Source organism: Salmo salar, chromosome 06, assembly GCF_965601325.2.
Source record: "Salmo salar chromosome 06, fSalSal1, whole genome shotgun sequence".
NCBI classification, from domain to species: domain Eukaryota; kingdom Metazoa; phylum Chordata; class Actinopteri; order Salmoniformes; family Salmonidae; genus Salmo; species Salmo salar.
In genome coordinates, this window is record NC_138296.1 from 37,963,524 (window position 1) to 37,980,129 (window position 16,606).

The 16,606-nt window shown below is 44.0% G+C and overlaps 2 protein-coding genes across 5 annotated transcripts in view; one reads left to right on the forward strand and one right to left on the reverse strand.

Moving 5' to 3' along the window:
* The first annotated feature begins 1,262 nt into the window (after positions 1 to 1,262).
* On the forward strand, positions 1,263 to 6,260 carry LOC106607099 (G-protein coupled receptor family C group 5 member D). Its single transcript, XM_014203698.2, has 4 exons — positions 1,263 to 1,430; positions 2,978 to 4,266; positions 4,553 to 4,608; positions 5,516 to 6,260. The coding sequence occupies exons 2-4, from the start codon at positions 3,048 to 3,050 to the stop codon at positions 5,612 to 5,614; spliced, it is 1,374 nt and encodes a 457-aa protein (XP_014059173.1). The 5' UTR covers positions 1,263 to 1,430; positions 2,978 to 3,047; the 3' UTR covers positions 5,615 to 6,260.
* Positions 6,261 to 7,004: 744 nt separating this feature from the next.
* LOC106607090 (RNA binding protein fox-1 homolog 2) overlaps positions 7,005 to 16,606 on the reverse strand; it is a 49,451-nt gene continuing 39,849 nt past the window's right edge. The window contains exons 7-13 of one of the 4 annotated variants that reach the window (XM_082976530.1): positions 14,999 to 15,086; positions 14,812 to 14,865; positions 14,541 to 14,679; positions 12,390 to 12,435; positions 10,695 to 10,786; positions 10,270 to 10,408; positions 7,005 to 10,161 (exon numbers count right to left, since the gene is read on the reverse strand). In XM_082976530.1, the coding sequence (XP_082832656.1) occupies positions 10,117 to 10,161; positions 10,270 to 10,408; positions 10,695 to 10,786; positions 12,390 to 12,435; positions 14,541 to 14,679; positions 14,812 to 14,865; positions 14,999 to 15,086 (603 nt within the window). In that variant the 3' untranslated portion in view covers positions 7,005 to 10,116. Of the gene's footprint in view, positions 10,162 to 10,269; positions 10,409 to 10,694; positions 10,787 to 11,908; positions 11,952 to 12,389; positions 12,436 to 14,540; positions 14,680 to 14,811; positions 14,869 to 14,998; positions 15,087 to 16,606 lie in introns of all 4 variants that reach the window. The other 3 variants (XM_082976531.1, XM_082976532.1, XM_082976529.1) reach the window with 3 other exon arrangements.

Here is a 16,606-nt window from a genome sequence, read left to right on the forward strand (position 1 = left end):
CCTTAGCACATGAAAGGATGGCGAAATCAACTCCTTTATTTCACAGTCCCCCAAATATCTTTCTCAAAACGTCTTTGCCATTTACATTTACATTTTGTGTTACTACATTGTTTTGGTTGATGCCCTGTGGTCGTAAGTCAGTCTGTGTCTGTGCTTTAATATTTATTTAGTAACTCTTGATAGTCTACTGGTACTGTAAATTCTTCTCCTAGGTCCCTGATGCTTATGGAAATCCTATACTGTGAACAGACAAAGTATCCCGGCCTTTGTGTCTGTCTCTATGAAAGCTTCCGTGTTTATCCCCTCTGCTCCGTTTACACACACCTTACAGAACGTCCTTGCCTGTACATACTTGAACCCAGGAGCTCAGCACGGGCTTGTTCATACAGAGACCCATTGGAAGGTATTCTCCCTCCCTGACATACACCACCTGAGGGCTATCAGTGTTGTGAGGTTATGTCTAAGTGGTTACTGTTAGTCTCAGGGACAGTTAGATGAGTCAGTTGTGTTATTCAGCCTCCTCCTTCCTCCTCCTCGGTCGTCACTAGTTACTACAGCCACAAAGTAATAAACCATGTCTATTTCTACAAAAACGAGATTTTAAACCTGAGCTTAATCCTAACCACACTTATGTCTAAACGTAACCTTAAATTTAAACCAAAAAGCACATTTTTGTTTGAGTGAATAGCCCATTTTGAGTTTGTGGTTGTAATAACTAGTGGAAACCCTTCCCCTCACCTCTAACTTCTCTCTGTAACATAGCAACCAGCAGTGTGATTATTTATGACGACCTGGCATTCAGATCTTTGCCTATGCATATCATTTCCAATTATGTGGTCAACTCTCATAGCTAGATATTCAACTTTAGCATTTCCTTGACACTGTGTGTGTGTGTGTGTGTGTGTGTGTGTGTGTGTGTGTGTGTGTGTGTGTGTGTGTGTGTGTGTGTGTGTGTGTGTGTGTGTGTGTGTGTGTGTGTGTGTGTGTGTGTGTGTGTGTGTGTGTGTGTGTGTGTGTCAGTGCCTGTTCCATAGCCTCCAGGGATTTGAGCCCCACCTATACTTTGCTGTTTTGTGAGATAGACTAAGAAAAAGAGAGCGAGAGGAGGGGAAGTCAGGGGTGGGTCAGCCCAAACTTCTCTCCTATCGCTTCACCAGTAGATGTAAATGTGGCTGAGGTGAAAAAAAATCCTCATCTTTCGTTTCCAAAATAATTTACTCCCTCCCTCCCTCCCTCCCTCCCTCCCTCCCTCTTGCACTGCCTGTAAAAGATATGGAAACATCCTTGAGTTAGGAGGCACGTTCATACATAGATGACTGTCTACTGATGCATCAGCTGAGAGTTTATTGCAAATCTCAAGTGGAACTACAAGTAGGAGAGAAATAACTACCAAGCACAGAGGTGGATGCACTGAAGCTACCGGATAAAGGGTAAATCAATGTTACTAATCTTTGTTAGTTCGAAAGTTGTAGCTTGAATGGAGGTATATCCTACCAATTTTTTTGCCACCTGTTTTGCCACAGGAAGAGTTTGTTGTTTTAAAGTAAAAATGTTGCTCACGAGATTAAAAGTAAGCAGTTGAAGCAGCGATGCCTTCATGTCTCCTGTTGTTGGATGACAATTAATCATTATAGTTTAGAATGTTGTTACTGTCAACCAATTCAACAACCCAATCAACCCAAAAACATTCAAAACAATTATTTAATGAAATATTTGTTTATGTTATGTAACAAATGACCAGTCACATGAACATGTTCCTGAAATAATCAGTAAAGATAGACTTGATAGAGATGTTTTAGTGACTTTTAGAGGTTTTATCTCCTGCCCTCGGTGCAAAACAGAGTTATCCTTAAGGGTTAAATAAAGTGGCCAGGGCCATATTTGCCCAGCGATAAGCATATTAAATGTCATATTTGAATCTCTGACACTGAAACAAGGGCTCTGTTATGAACTAGAGGAAGTGACAATCAACTATCAGGAGTATATATCTCTGGCTTCTTTCTCCCACTTCTCACTTCCAATCTCAGTGTGTCAACCCCCCCTTGCATTTGTATTTCGCTGTCACGCTCACTCCCTATTGCCCTCTTTCCTGGTTTCACACGGCTTTATGAGTTTATGTAGTCTACATTTTTCCTCTGTGGGAGAGCAGGGATGGGCAACGGGACGTCCCAATTTATTTATTATTTATTATGAAATCAGTTGGGGTTTCAACTTACTGCTGCGAGTTAAAATAGTGGAATATACAAGGTGCAATTTCGAAATGTGGTTGTTATCAGCAGTTATTCTCTTGTCATATAAAGCACTGATAGTCAGTCAATTAGCCCATGTCAGCTAACAGTTTTTAGATCCCTAAGTTAGTTTTGCGGCCAGCTATCTAAACTGTCCTGTATAAAATACAGTATAATACTATGATATGATTATGTTAGTCAGTCACTCAGATATAATATTAAAAACTGCAAACATTTCTCTCCACCCTATGGCAAAATGTGTAGAATTGCAGGAAATGATCTGTAAAACAATGTGGGGACGCAGACCCGCGAGCAACTGTGACCCCTCATGATGAGTTCAGATTTTCTGTGGCCCCGACTCCCTCCACGTTGTCCATCCCTGATGTAGAGTATCTAGAACCTGTTCCTAATGAAATCACTCCTAATTCCTCTATTCTTACCGTGTACACAAAGTTATTTCCCTGTCCTGGCATGTCTGTGGCCTGTCTGCTCCCTTCCCTCTGGCTGCGCTCTCTCTCTCTCTCTCTCTCTCTCTCTCTCTCTCTCTCTCTCTCTCTCTCTCTCTCTCTCTCTCTCTCTCTCTCTCTCTCTCTCTCTCTCTCTCTCTCTCTCTCTCTCCTCTCTCTCTCTCTCGCATCTTTATTCAAAAGCACCTTAATTGATTTGATTGTCCTAAATACTGCTATGCTCTATAAATAAAGATATTCAGAGTTAAAAATACATGCTCTCATGTATGCTACTTTTTCCAGGTAGCAAAGGCCCATCTGAGCAGGGAGTAGACCATCAAAACATAAAACCAGAGAGAGGAAGGACAACAACATGCAGACAAAACAAAACACAAGAATGGTCTTTCCATTCCAGATACACAAATCTATTTTTCTCATCCTACTACTCAATGTCCCACTTCCCAGCACATGTCAGACCACACTGAATGCCAGCACCCTCAACCAAACCATCCCTCCCAGTGCTGCCACTAGCTCTAAGGCTATCCCCAATACCACCACTAACAATCCCACTGTAAAATCCACTATCAACCGAGGCACCACTTCCTTCCTCCAGCGCAACTCTTCCTCAAACTCTACTTCCCAGGATGCAATCCTAGGGTGTGGGGCGGATCTGGACCCAGTGTACTCCTACCTGTGTGACCGTCAGGCGGCGTGGGGTATCGTGGTGGAGAGCCTGGCCTCACTGGGTTTTGTGGTCAGTTCAGTGCTGCTGGTGGGGCTGCTGTTCTGGACCCTGTGGATGTGTGTGTCGTCCCGCCAGCGCAGGGGCATCGGGGGGAGCGTAGCCTCCATGGCTCTGTTCCTGCTCAGCACGGCGGGGGTCTTCGCACTGACCTTTGCCTTCGTCATCCGACTCACCACCCAGACATGCCCCACGCGCCTCTTCCTGTTCGGGGTGCTGTTCTCCCTGGCTTTCTCCTGCCTGTTGGCGCGCTGCCTGGCCCTGCTGGGCTTCTCTGTGGCCCGGGGCTGGGGGGAGGCTGGGGTGGCCCTGGCCCTCTTCACCCTCCAGGTGGTCATCGCTACAGAGTGGCTGATCATCGTGCTGCTGCGGGACGGCCAGCCCTGCCAGTACCTCCAGGGGGAGTTTGTCATGTTGCTCATCTACGTGCTGGTTCTGCTGGCCGCCGGCCTGGTCCTCTCCCTGTGCTGCCTCTGCCGCTCCTGTCTCACCTACAGCTACAGCAGGGGCAGCCACCGACAGAGCCAGGTCCAGGCCACGCTGCTCTGCCTCACCCTGCTGCTGTCTGCTGCCATCTGGGTGGTGTGGATTGCCCTGCTGACCCGGGGTAACATGGAGATGGGCCGGCGGCCGCAGTGGGATGACCCGGTGCTGAGTATAGCCCTGGTGGCCAACGGCTGGGTCCTGCTGCTGGGCCACGGACTAGCCCAAGTGGTTCTCCTCTGCAGGTGGGAGGCCAGCTCCAAGGAGGGCACCCTAGACTTTGGCGGATGGACCAGTCCCAACGCCAACCTGCCAGGGCTGGGGAGCCCGAAAGAAGGGAGGGAGAACAGAAGCTTTGAGAACGACGGTGAGGAACGGAGAAGTGAGAAACAGTAGCACTGGAAAGGAGTAAAGCAGGGAAATGTACTGTACTGCATGTCTACGTTTTGTTAATCAGCAACATAACATTAGAAACACAGAAAATGTACTGGTGGTACAGTACTAATAAGTTAGCATGGAAGCTAGATTATATATGGACTAGCTCCAATGAATAAAATATGACATATGAGGTTAATTACACAATCTGTCACTTTAATACTTACTGTATGGAATCTGCAGATAATTGAGTCATTGTATCGTGTTCTCTTCCCCAGGCAGAAAACAAGACCCCATTTTCCCATCACCATATGAGTCTGGATTCTCAATGACAGTGAGTAGGCTTCAAAATGGCTCTGGGTTTACTGGGTAGGAATGAGAATCAGCATGTTATAACAAAGAATAACTAACAAAAATATATGCTTAATCAGATAATGTATAGAATTGTATTTTACAAGAGACAAAATTCACAAATTCTACAGCACGAGTGTAGAGTCATGTCTTAAGTGTAAAACTAACAGACTCAATAATCAATGACTTCTGGGAATGCTATTAAGTCCAGAAGTTGTGGGTGGAGCTAGAAAGTTGGCTGTCAGAAGTATTACAATGTAAATTTACTTTTAATCAGTCTGTCTGCATATTTCAAGACATGGCACATGGGAGTGTAGTGAGATACCCGGTGGTTTGGATGATTCTCTTACAAAAACTGAAAAACATACGCACATTCACGTACTTTACATGGATGCCTGATGAAAAGTTAAGGGTTGAAATGTTGTTATGAATAAATATCACCTGGGAGTATGAGCAGCAGTCTGCGGCATTTTCCTTTCTGTTTTCCATGGACAATTCTCTTCTCATCACTCATCTTGAAAAAACGTATACTAAAAATGTGGAAATCAATCAATTCGCTTTCAACATTGAAATAATAAATCATTAGATTTTTATTTCAATGTTGAAAGAGCGTGGGCTACGGAGAGAAACAAAATGGTGCAGTTTCAGGCCATGTGGAGGAGAGTGATGGGGGTGTGTGCTAGTGGATCTGGACAGGTGTGATGTAGTTGATGTTTGTATGATGTTGTCATTTGAATGTTTATGTCTTCTATTGTTCATAAAAGATAAATAACATCTTACAAAATAATATGACCCTTGCCATTACACGCAATGTATATGTAATGCTGAACAACTAATTGCCATTATTTACTGCACTAATGTTTTAACGTTTCACTACGTTTGTGTTTCAGGAAATAGATCCTGACAAAGATTACTCCATCCCTCGTCCTCAGACCACCAACATCAGCGAGCCCTATGATGTATACTACGGACACAGCCTGTCTGATTAAGATCACATTGCTTTCAATGTATACACACCCACACACAAAGACAAACATTTTTAAAAAACGTTACACCCGCAATAGCATCTGCTAAATATGTGTATGTGACTAATACAATACAATTTGATTTGATTTATACATGCACTTCTCACATGACCCAGAAATGTTTTGGAAGTTCAGCTACAAATGTATATTTCTTGAATAGAACCTGCATTGCAACATGATTTCCATAATTATGGGACTAAGGCTCAATTGATTCATTTCATTTTTCTTTACTCAGGCTGGATCCAGATAGAATGAGCTTACTGAATCTGAGCTAATGTGACAAGAGTGTTTTTGCAACATGCTACTTGAAAACACCAGAGACAGTGTGTAATAGTCTCAGGCAGGAGGAGGCGTGAATCTGCCTGTATCAGGGTGCCAAACTGCAGGGATGGGCAGGGGCAGCGCCAGGCATGTGTGAAGGAGAGGAGAGAAATGACCTGGCAGCAATAAAGTAGAACCTTGTCATCATGTCTTAACATCTTATGTAAAGGTGCATGCCATTTTTTTTGTTTTTTACATCCCACTTTATAAATACATGTTTAAATCAATGTTATGCTATGCATATTGTGCCATTTGAAAAAGTGTTATTAAAATGGAATGTTAAAAGGTATATTTGTCAGTCATTTCTAACAGCAGAGGGCTGATTCATTCACACACAAAAAGCACAAGCTAGACTGAGTGGTAGTACTGTTTTAACCACTAGGTGACACTGTACAAGATGTGAATTATTGTTGGTGGGATTCAACTTACCTCAATGTTCATACCATTATTGAGCCACCAAATGTAAACAAATGCATCCCATCATGTAATTTCCCCATGCAAATAGCAGTTTACTGATATGAATGATAGAGCTGTAGTGCTCTAGGAATGACATGAGAGCAATATAACTTTCTACTCTGCCTGCCTATAGCCATCATGGTCATCTCATAGTGGGCGAGTCAGTCGGGTCAACACCTCAATAATTCACTGGATCCATGTGCTTTATTGTTTCACTGATCAAACAGCCCTCAATGTAATCCTTTCAATTAGTCCTACTTCAATAATCTGGAAGTGCATGTCATCAAATTGGCAATTAGCCTCTTGTGCATTAGCGCAATTAACAGGGATATGAGATTTCCTCCAAGCTCAACCCAGAGATTCACATTCATTAACTTTAGACACAATGAGAGATTGGTTAGAGAAAATTGGCTACTTTAGAGTTCAAGTTGGCATAGTTGCCACCAGCTCTACTACTAGTGAACAATAGGTATGACCTGTGTGGCCAAGACATACCCTATGATTACATAAAAATAATCCATGGCAACAAAATCTACCAAACATTTTACCCAAATAAGGAGTTGAGAAAAGAAGAGTATAAAAACCAAACCGTTTATTATGTACATTCAATAACAATGACAGAAAATAGAAGGCAAACATGAAGATGGCAAAAATGAAGAGAAATACACAAGTCACTTGAAGAAAATAAAAACAATATCACTTGGATCAATGAGCTTAGCAATGCACATGTGAAAACAAAAAAGTCACATGCAATTCCAACTCATATGAAATCTCTGTCCAACAACTCCCACTAGGTTGACTTCAGCACAGTGCAGGGAGGGGTAAGTCAGACACACAGCTGGGTCTAAGGTGATCTCAGCAGCCGTGAGAGGGCACATGGGAGTCTCCACTGCTGGGTAACAAGTGGAAGGTTATGGAGGGATGGTCAGTTGCTGTGCCATAGAGCAGTCTTGTGCTACAATGCAAGGCATTGGAAACAACATTAGTTCAGTCGGTGCTGGACTGCTGTGTGCATGGTGGAACATCATCATTGGATTACTTAACATACTTCAAAAGAAAAACTGCAGGGGTTCAACATTCCAAATTAAAATTGAAATAAGAGATATAACTGGTAATTCAAATGATACCATGACCACAGAAGAACATAGATAACCCAGGCATAAACTTAACAAAACAAGCAGTATTTTACATATCATTATTCCCCCCAACTAGAAACAAACTCAAGTGGACTATGTTGAAACCCCTCTCAATCCAGCCTTCATATTTCACATAACCTCCTTTCCATAGAAATTGTTTTGATTCATGCAACAAATGAAATGACTTTTGACCCTGTCCTTCTCACAAAAACATGCATACTGATACTTTTAATACTTTTTAAGAGAAGTTCAAAATTCTTATTGTCATGATATCATGGCATAAATACTCAACAGAATAACTAATGCAGCTGTATGCATCCCTCCGGCCCTGATAAAACAGCTAGTAATATGGTAATCATCATGTCAATAGGTGGTTTATGGCTCAGCTCTCTACCTGGGGTCCTCCACCCTACAACTGTCCCTGAACTACACACTCACTCCCAAATGGAAAAAGGAGGCATGTGGGGGCTCTTTAAAATGGTGTGGAATAGAAGGCTTTGTTTCACCATCACACTCACTCTAGTCTGACATCTATTCTGTATCAAAATGCCAAATTCCCCACTCAAGTCTACTGTGGACTCCTAAATGTTATATTTAACCCAACATTTTACACTGACTTATCTGCCTGGGACCACTTCATCCAAACCCCTCGTCACATTCAGCAGCCCCATTTTAAAAGACCAGCTGTGCCAGTTCCCAAATGTATTTTGGGGATTTTAAGTCTATTAAATCTGTTGCTATAAAATTATGTAAATTCATGTTTGCCCCCATCTTCTCTCTCCACTTCTCAGATGACACTTCCCAGGACATGGTGCTTTTAAAACACCACCATCAGCAAACTGAAAGGGAGCACTTTGAACCCACCATAAAATAGAAGAAGAGCTAAAATAACAGCAAGAACAATCAGAAAAAGTATAATAAATGTGTACACTTGACCAACAAATGTGCTTTTAGAGAATCTTTGGAACCAAAAGACAAACAATAGCAATAACATATTCAGAGTATATGGAGATACATAATAGGTCAAAGACTATTTATATATTTTTGTTGGTCACTTCCTGTACCTTAAAGTAGCATTGAGGCAGTGACTTTAATACATACTGGACTAGAACATTCCCAAAGACTTAGGAGGGAGGAAGATTGCATTGGGTGAACATTACGGTCACTTCTCGCGTGTCTGTATTTGTGTCAATTTGACAAAAAATATATATTAAAAATGGTGAAAACAAAAGTAACATCAACTTGCAGTGTTTGTAACTCTCATATGTTTCCTACCATCTGGTTTGTTCCCTCAAACCCCTAAGAATTCCATTCCTATCTGTGAATAGCTGGGTCCAGCTTGCATGACTGGTTTCTACAGCATGTTAGCTATGCCCCAGACACTTTCAATGTTTTTACCCCTTTCAGTCACTATGTTGATGCTACACCTGGAATGTCATATAGTCTAGTAAAGACAACATGTATAAGGAGTTGTGTTGAGCAGGAATGAGTTGTACAATATTCTCAAAAGGAAAAATCAAGACAATGTAGGTATATAATAGTAAGGATACATGATACAGATCAAAAGACTTGTGTCATTATAGTTTCAACTACAGTAAGAATCATAATCATAATACTTATAGACCAGCAATAACAGCATTAATCAACTGGAAAATGTGAAAATGATGATGATAGTGGATGTCATTTCACTGCATCCACACCATATAATAATTTTAAGCAACGCTTTTTCATAGACAATTATAGAAAAGAAAAACTGAGGTAATGCAGAACAAAAACAAGTCATTTTGTTTATTTTTCCTTGTCATTTTCACACCATTTATCGTTTTTTTGTCTTTTACAGTTGGGTTGGTGGTGTAACGGTAGACTGTTTGGATTTCTCTAATCATTTCCCCGAGCAACAGCTGTTACCGAGATTTAACTGCGTCGTCGCTCAGCTTTTGTGGTTCAGATTATGGACTTTTTGCTACTTTTGCGTCTCTTCATGCCATTCACCTTTTTGTTGAACAGGTTCTTTTAAAAAACAACTTGGATGTGTTCATTGTTTAACTGATGGGAGTCCACCACTGGGCAGGTTTTTGTCAATGTAGTGTTTCATATAAAGGACCTAAGATTTCAGGCTAGTGATGGCCTACTTTTAGGTCGTACTAACACATTGAGCTGTGTACATATGTGTGCATTTTACATTTGAGTATTATTACCACAGACTATTAGGAGAAAAGGTTTGTAGTGATGTAGTGTAAAAAGTTACTGGTGGGCAGCAATTTCTCCATCCATGTCCAATAGTGTTTTTTTTTATGTAACAATTCTTGTTCTTCCTACAGTTGTCTTCAATTATTGTTGCCAGTCTTGAAATTCACAGGCAGTTTTCATTCGTCCATCACTATGTCACTGAGTGTGACAGTTGAAGCAAGCCGAGTTACAGTTGAGTTTATCTTGAGTGGATGACCTTTTTCCAAAACACATGGGTTAATACTACCACCCGTAGAAAATGGAGGGGAGCTCTTTCCAAATGAAGAGGTTCAGAAATGTGGAATTCCATGGTGCGAGTGCTGTTTAGTACGGAGCAAACCTACTGTATCCAGCCCGATATAAACTAGCCTGGAGGAGAGAGATAAAGAGAAATTAGAAATAAGGAAAGGAGGATGCAGCTGTTTTTAAACAGACAGCAGTGAAAAAGACGTGCGAGAAGTAAATAACCACATTTACATAAAGTGAAGATAACTCAGTTTCCAGCCTGTTGTTGTAGTGTTGCGGCTGGGGGGCTCTTACCATGGCACCGACTCCATAGGCAGCTGCAGCAGGACCTAGAGCGTGGTAGGGATCTGTAGTGTACACTCGCCCATAACTGTCCCAGAGGAATACCAACACATATGGATTTCAGCTGCACATAGTTACAGTGAGAATATAACACACACCTTGCACTGACTCATAAATAGGCTGAGTTATTACAAATCACATAACATAAGATTTGTAAGATCAAGTGTATCATAAAAACCCACCAAAAAAAACACAACTAAATCATTTCTACTGTGAGTCATAGCCTAGCATGTTATTGTGCGTCAGCCACATTATTGCATTTCGAGACTGCTGCTTTTGGATGCGAGTCCTCAGACGATCCTCCTTATTCTTACCTGTCACTGTAAGCAGCAGCTGCGGCGGCAGCAGTTGCCCCGGTTACAGCAGTAGGCTGAGCAAAGCGATAGGCAGCGGCAGGATAGCCTCCCTGGGAGACAGAGGGACAAATGGAGGTTGTCACCATGGTACAGCTGAGGTAGACAGGATCATTACTGAGGCAGAGTTGTGTAAGTGCAGAGTGAGTTAAAGAATCACACAGTACAACAACCAAGTTTAGAACATTTGTGGTTAAAGATTGAAGTATTAACAAATGTAAAAAAAAAAAATCATAATAATTACACTGGAGGTTGTTGACAATCGTCAATAATGCAGCATATCAAAGATTCAGAATTATAGAGAAAGATAAGTAACATTTACACGAACCATCCATATTATCGTTGTGATCTCTCATATGCATATCAGACAAAGAAAGAGGGGGGAAATAGAGATGCCACACTCAAACACACTCACAGTGTCACCTCCTGGCATTGAGACTGCATGCATGCCCCAATTCAATGCAAATCTATTTGAACACACCACTGCATTTGGACCTAATCATACAGAACACAACCCACAGCATTCCCCTGGAAACCTGCAGTACGACTAGTGACAGGCCAGAGGGAGGGGGGCTGTGAGAGGAGGTAAGGGGAGAGAGAAAAGGTAGGCCTATATCTGTAGTGCATGCAGACGTGGATCAGCATGCTTCAGTAATTGTAGCTCCAGACAGAGTCGAGACCGGGAAGGGGTTGGGGACAGGCTTTAGTAATAGGAAACCGTGTTCTCCTCGTCTTTCATTTCAGCCCCACAGGGCACTGCTGCTACACAGAGAGTATCTTCCAGCTCATCTCTGTACCTGTTCCAGCTATGGATGTTACTCAGCATAATGGATGTGGTAACTTCCAATCATAAGAAATGGTGCTGGGAACATTGGTGTTCGTATGAAATAAGAGGCTCTCTGCCAGTGACTTAAAGACAAATACAACTGCCTCCTTTCATGTTATCACTGCCAGCAGTCTACCTTTCAGAGACCAGGTTCTCTTTGAACAAACTGGCAAAACACACACGCTGTTTAGTAGCTTAGTAACAAACCCCTTCCCCACAATCCACCTGCGCAGATGTCAGTGAGTTAGTAGGAAAATGAAAAGCAAGTTACCGTTTCAAAACAAAACAACATCAAAAGATCCTAATCACCAGAGGGATAATAAAACAGTGTGTGAGGTAATGACCCTACCTGAGACAATCTGCTACTAATGACAGAGTCCTGAAACACTATTCTATAGAGAGAACAGAAACAGCCATTGTCAACCTGGACACACGCACGCGCCCTGACAGACACGCCCACACTGACAGACACGCGCCCTGACAGAAACGCGCCCTGACAGACACGCGCCCTGACAGACACGCACACAGAGCGGCCCGGCTACCCATGTTGGAACCCCGCGTTACAACGCCAGACTACAACACCCTCTGTTACAGTCTGTCTTCTGGGAAAACTCAGACCCACAGGTGTGATCCCAGGCAGCGGTGGAATGGTAAAGTACAGAGCGTAACCCTTAGCATAATTCAACATAGGAGCTGTGTGCATGAATCAGTCGTTTTTTTCAGTCACATTTGGGCAGCTCTGTGCAGCGCAATTAATTATGCACATGCAGAAACGCACAGAGAGAAAGGAGAGAGTCGTGAGGGAGTGTGAGGACTGGGAATCTACTTACGTATAAGTCTGCAGCTCCATAAAACCCACCATCCTGATACACCACGCTAAGAGAGACAGGCAGACAGAGGAGATGGCAGACAGAGAGGAAGGCAGACAGAGGAGATGGCAGACAGAGAAGAAGGCAGACAGAGGAGATGGCAGACAGAGAGGAAGGCAGACAGAGGAGATGGCAGACAGAGAGGAAGGCAGACAGAGGAGATGGCAGACAGAGGAGATGGCAGACAGAGAAGAAGGCAGACAGAGGAGATGGCAGACAGAGAAGAAGGCAGACAGAGGAGATGGCAGACAGAGAGGAAGGCAGACATAGGAGATGGCAGACAGAGGAGATGGCAGACAGAGGAGATGGCAGACAGAGAGGAAGGCAGACAGAGAGGAAGGCAGACAGAGGGGATGGCAGACAGAGGAGATGGCAGACAGAGGAGATGGGAGGAACAGGAGCAGTAGAGATGGAAGGGTCGGTGTGTACAGTGAGATGGGAGGAACAGGAGCAGTGGAGATGGAAGGGTCGGTGTGTAGTGAGATGGGAGGAACAGGAGCAGTGGAGATGGAAGGGTCGGTGTGTACAGTGAGATGGGAGGAACAGGAGCAGTGGAGATGGAAGGGTCGGTGTGTAGTGAGATGGGAGGAACAGGAGCAGTGGAGATGGAAGGGTCGGTGTGTAGTGAGATGGGAGGAACAGGAGCAGTGGAGATGGAAGGGTCGGTGTGTACAGTGAGATGGGAGGAACAGGAGCAGTGGAGATGGAAGGGTCGGTGTGTAGTGAGATGGGAGGAACAGGAGCAGTGGAGATGGAAGGGTCGGTGTGTAGTGAGATGGGAGGAACAGGAGCAGTGGAGATGGAAGGGTCGGTGTGTACAGTGAGATGGGAGGAACAGGAGCAGTGGAGATGGAAGGGTCGGTGTGTAGTGAGATGGGAGGAACAGGAGCAGTGGAGATGGAAGGGTCGGTGTGTACAGTGAGATGGGAGGAACAGGAGCAGTGGAGATGGAAGGGTCGGTGTGTAGTGAGATGGGAGGAACAGGAGCAGTGGAGATGGAAGGGTCGGTGTGTAGTGAGATGGGAGGAACAGGAGCAGTGGAGATGGAAGGGTCGGTGTGTACAGTGAGATGGGAGGAACAGGAGCAGTGGAGATGGAAGGGTCGGTGTGTCAGTGAGATGGGAGGAACAGGAGCAGTGGAGATGGAAGGGTCGGTGTGTAGTGAGATGGGAGGAACAGGAGCAGTGGAGATGGAAGGGTCGGTGTGTAGTGAGATGGGAGGAACAGGAGCAGTGGAGATGGAAGGGTCGGTGTGTAGTGAGATGGGAGGAACAGGAGCAGTGGAGATGGAAGGGTCGGTGTGTACAGTGAGATGGGAGGAACAGGAGCAGTAGAGATGGAAGGGTAGGTGTGTACAGTGAGATGGGAGGAACAGGAGCAGTAGAGATGGAAGGGTCGGTGTGTAGTGAGATGGTCCAAGACCAGAGTGGCAGGAATGAAAGCCAGTGTGGAGGAAAGTAAACAGGGAGATGATTGAGGGGAAACGTGAACGCACAAGGAGAGAGATAGAACAGTTATTTCACACACATGCAGCATGCAGAGGAAATAGACTACCATTTATTTGTTCCATTACTGCTGAACCAAGTGGTATTATAAACATGACTGTATTATAGGGTACCATCCTCTATCAGCATCCCCCAGGGAGAGGGAATGGAGGCCATTTACATTGACAAGGTCCTGGACAGACTGAGGACAAGTCAGCCAGTCGTTTGTTTGAAGTCAGGCAGTAGTGGATTAAATATAGAAGAGGCATTTCCTGCAGTACTAATTTTAAAAAAAACATACAGAATATCACAGCAGTTGCATCCCCATTAACCAATTGGCACAGCCCAGCAACATGCAACACAGTACAGTTTCTCTGTGAGTCAATCTAGTGGAATTACGGGAACATAGAAAAATAGGAAGAAAAGGTGTCTGGTCTTTGTGTGCAGTGTGACGCAGAGGATCAAATTATTGTTCTGCTCAGAGGGAGTTTGTGTCTATTCTACCAAACTAATGACATTACATGTATTGGTATTTATAGTAAACTACTGAATTTACTGAAGGAACGTATATCAATGTCATGTTAAGTGTGTCCGTTCAGAGGATGGATTCTGTAGTTGAATCCCTTACCCAGGGTAGGCAGGGAGGGCAGGCTGCGGCACCGCCGCACGCACCGCGCTGTACATTGGCCTTCCCCGGCCCCTAAGGTGGGCACCACGGAACGCAGCTGCCGTGGAGGCTGCCGCAGACGGGTAGGGGAACCCCGGAACTGAGGGAGAGGGAAGGAGAGAGAGGCTATGAACGTCCAATGCCTGGGGGCGCTATGAATTAGGGATGTTTAAATGAAGACAGATTTGGGTGAAATGAAGGGCATGCAATCTAAGAGGAAGACGAGGTTTACCTGCATAGAGCTCTGGTCCGTACATGGCCTGCACCATTGGGCTTAGCTTCCATCCTGCTGAGAAGCAGAGAGGAGGCAGAAACAGGAGGGTTTCATATAGATAGGGGTTCCACAGGGAGATGGGCAGCTGACTAACAGTTAGTTAGGGATCATAATGAGGCTAATGGAGTGGTTTGCATCTGGTTACCATATGGCAGGGTGCTAAGGGCCTCTCCGTTGGGGTAGGGGCTGACCATCTTCTTATTGGTCATCACCCTGGCCGTGGCATTGTTAACCTGGGGAGTGGGAGGAGGGACAGTGAGCACAACATTCTATTCAATTCAGGAAACACACACAAACACTCTGACACAAAAGACAATCACACAAGTGGACCAATTTTAGACATTTACACGTGATAGCAATTCAGAAAATAAAGCATATCTAACTATGAATGTGTGAATAATACAATGGTAATAACACTCCTGCTGTCTAAGATCATCAGACCATTTGCCAAGAAAATGGTGATTGTGTGTACACATACAGGGAGGCCACAGTTACAGTCTGCTCCCATTCACCATCGCTGGATCATTCACATCAATATGGTGGTGGGTTTGATGCATCACATCGTTACCTCCTCCCTAGCCAGTTATCCGACAGCTGACAACATCGGTTATGATGAAGTAGTCTCTGCTCTCCCTTACGGTGTTTGTGTGCGCGTGTGTACATGAGTGGGTGGAGGATTGTTAGGGGGAATCTTAGTCATGCAATTAAAGTGTTCTGCCCAAGAGGAGTGTAATCGATGATTCATTGTGGAGACAACTAGCTACACGGAGGGCCAGTGGTTGAGCCCAGCGGTGAGAGGAAGACAGAGATTTATAGGTAAGAGAAGAAAGGAAGACGGAGAGATAAGGAGAAGAGCTGGGATACGTGGCAGGAGAATAATAATATGTGTTTGCAGTATGCAGGTGTGTGAACAAAGACGGGTATTTCTGTCTAGTGCTGCGCCCGGCTGTTGAATCAAGATGGCGGCTAGCTAGGCTAATCCCCTCACTGAACTTCAAAGGGCCATATTAGGCTCCCTTAATCTTTATCCATCTCCTTTGATGGGGTTTATGAGAATGACTGTTGTGTCGTGCAATTTCACAGTTTGAGTGTGCCGTCGCGCCATGTCAAACTTTGTTGTGAGCTACTAATGACCTATTGGCCAATTGGAGAGCTTTGAGAGTTCTATGTGACGAAGTTCCACTTAGAAGGCCATTATGGATTCAGCCACCTTCAACACCCCACTAGTCATACTCTATCACTGCAGCCCTCATTCAAATGGAAATGAGAATTACCTCATTTTCCTTCATTGCAAATGAGATGGTCAGCCTTGAGTGATTCAATTAGCTGACATAATTGTCTCTGTGAGTGAAGACACTAAAATAAAACGAATAAATCAGCCTAATGAATCAGATTAATGCTGATAATCTTTTTATGTCACAGCATTCATATCCGGGTCATTTATAAACCTAAATTTTGGGTGTGATAACTGGGCAATGATGCATTTCCTTATGTATAGTTAGTGGTGTGTCAATGCCAGGGGAGGTAATGCAATTTGATCAATCTCACAGAGAGGTAGACATGCAAATCAAACAGAGACCAGTGAGAAACACATCTGCATGGGTTAATAATAAACATTCAACCCCATCCATCCCATCCCACCCCTCAACTTAGGACACAAGCCCACAGCAGTACCAATAGAACTGGACCAAAGTAACCCAAAACGCCCCCAAATTAAATCAAACTTGTTGGGGTTAACCTAAAAAGAAATCAA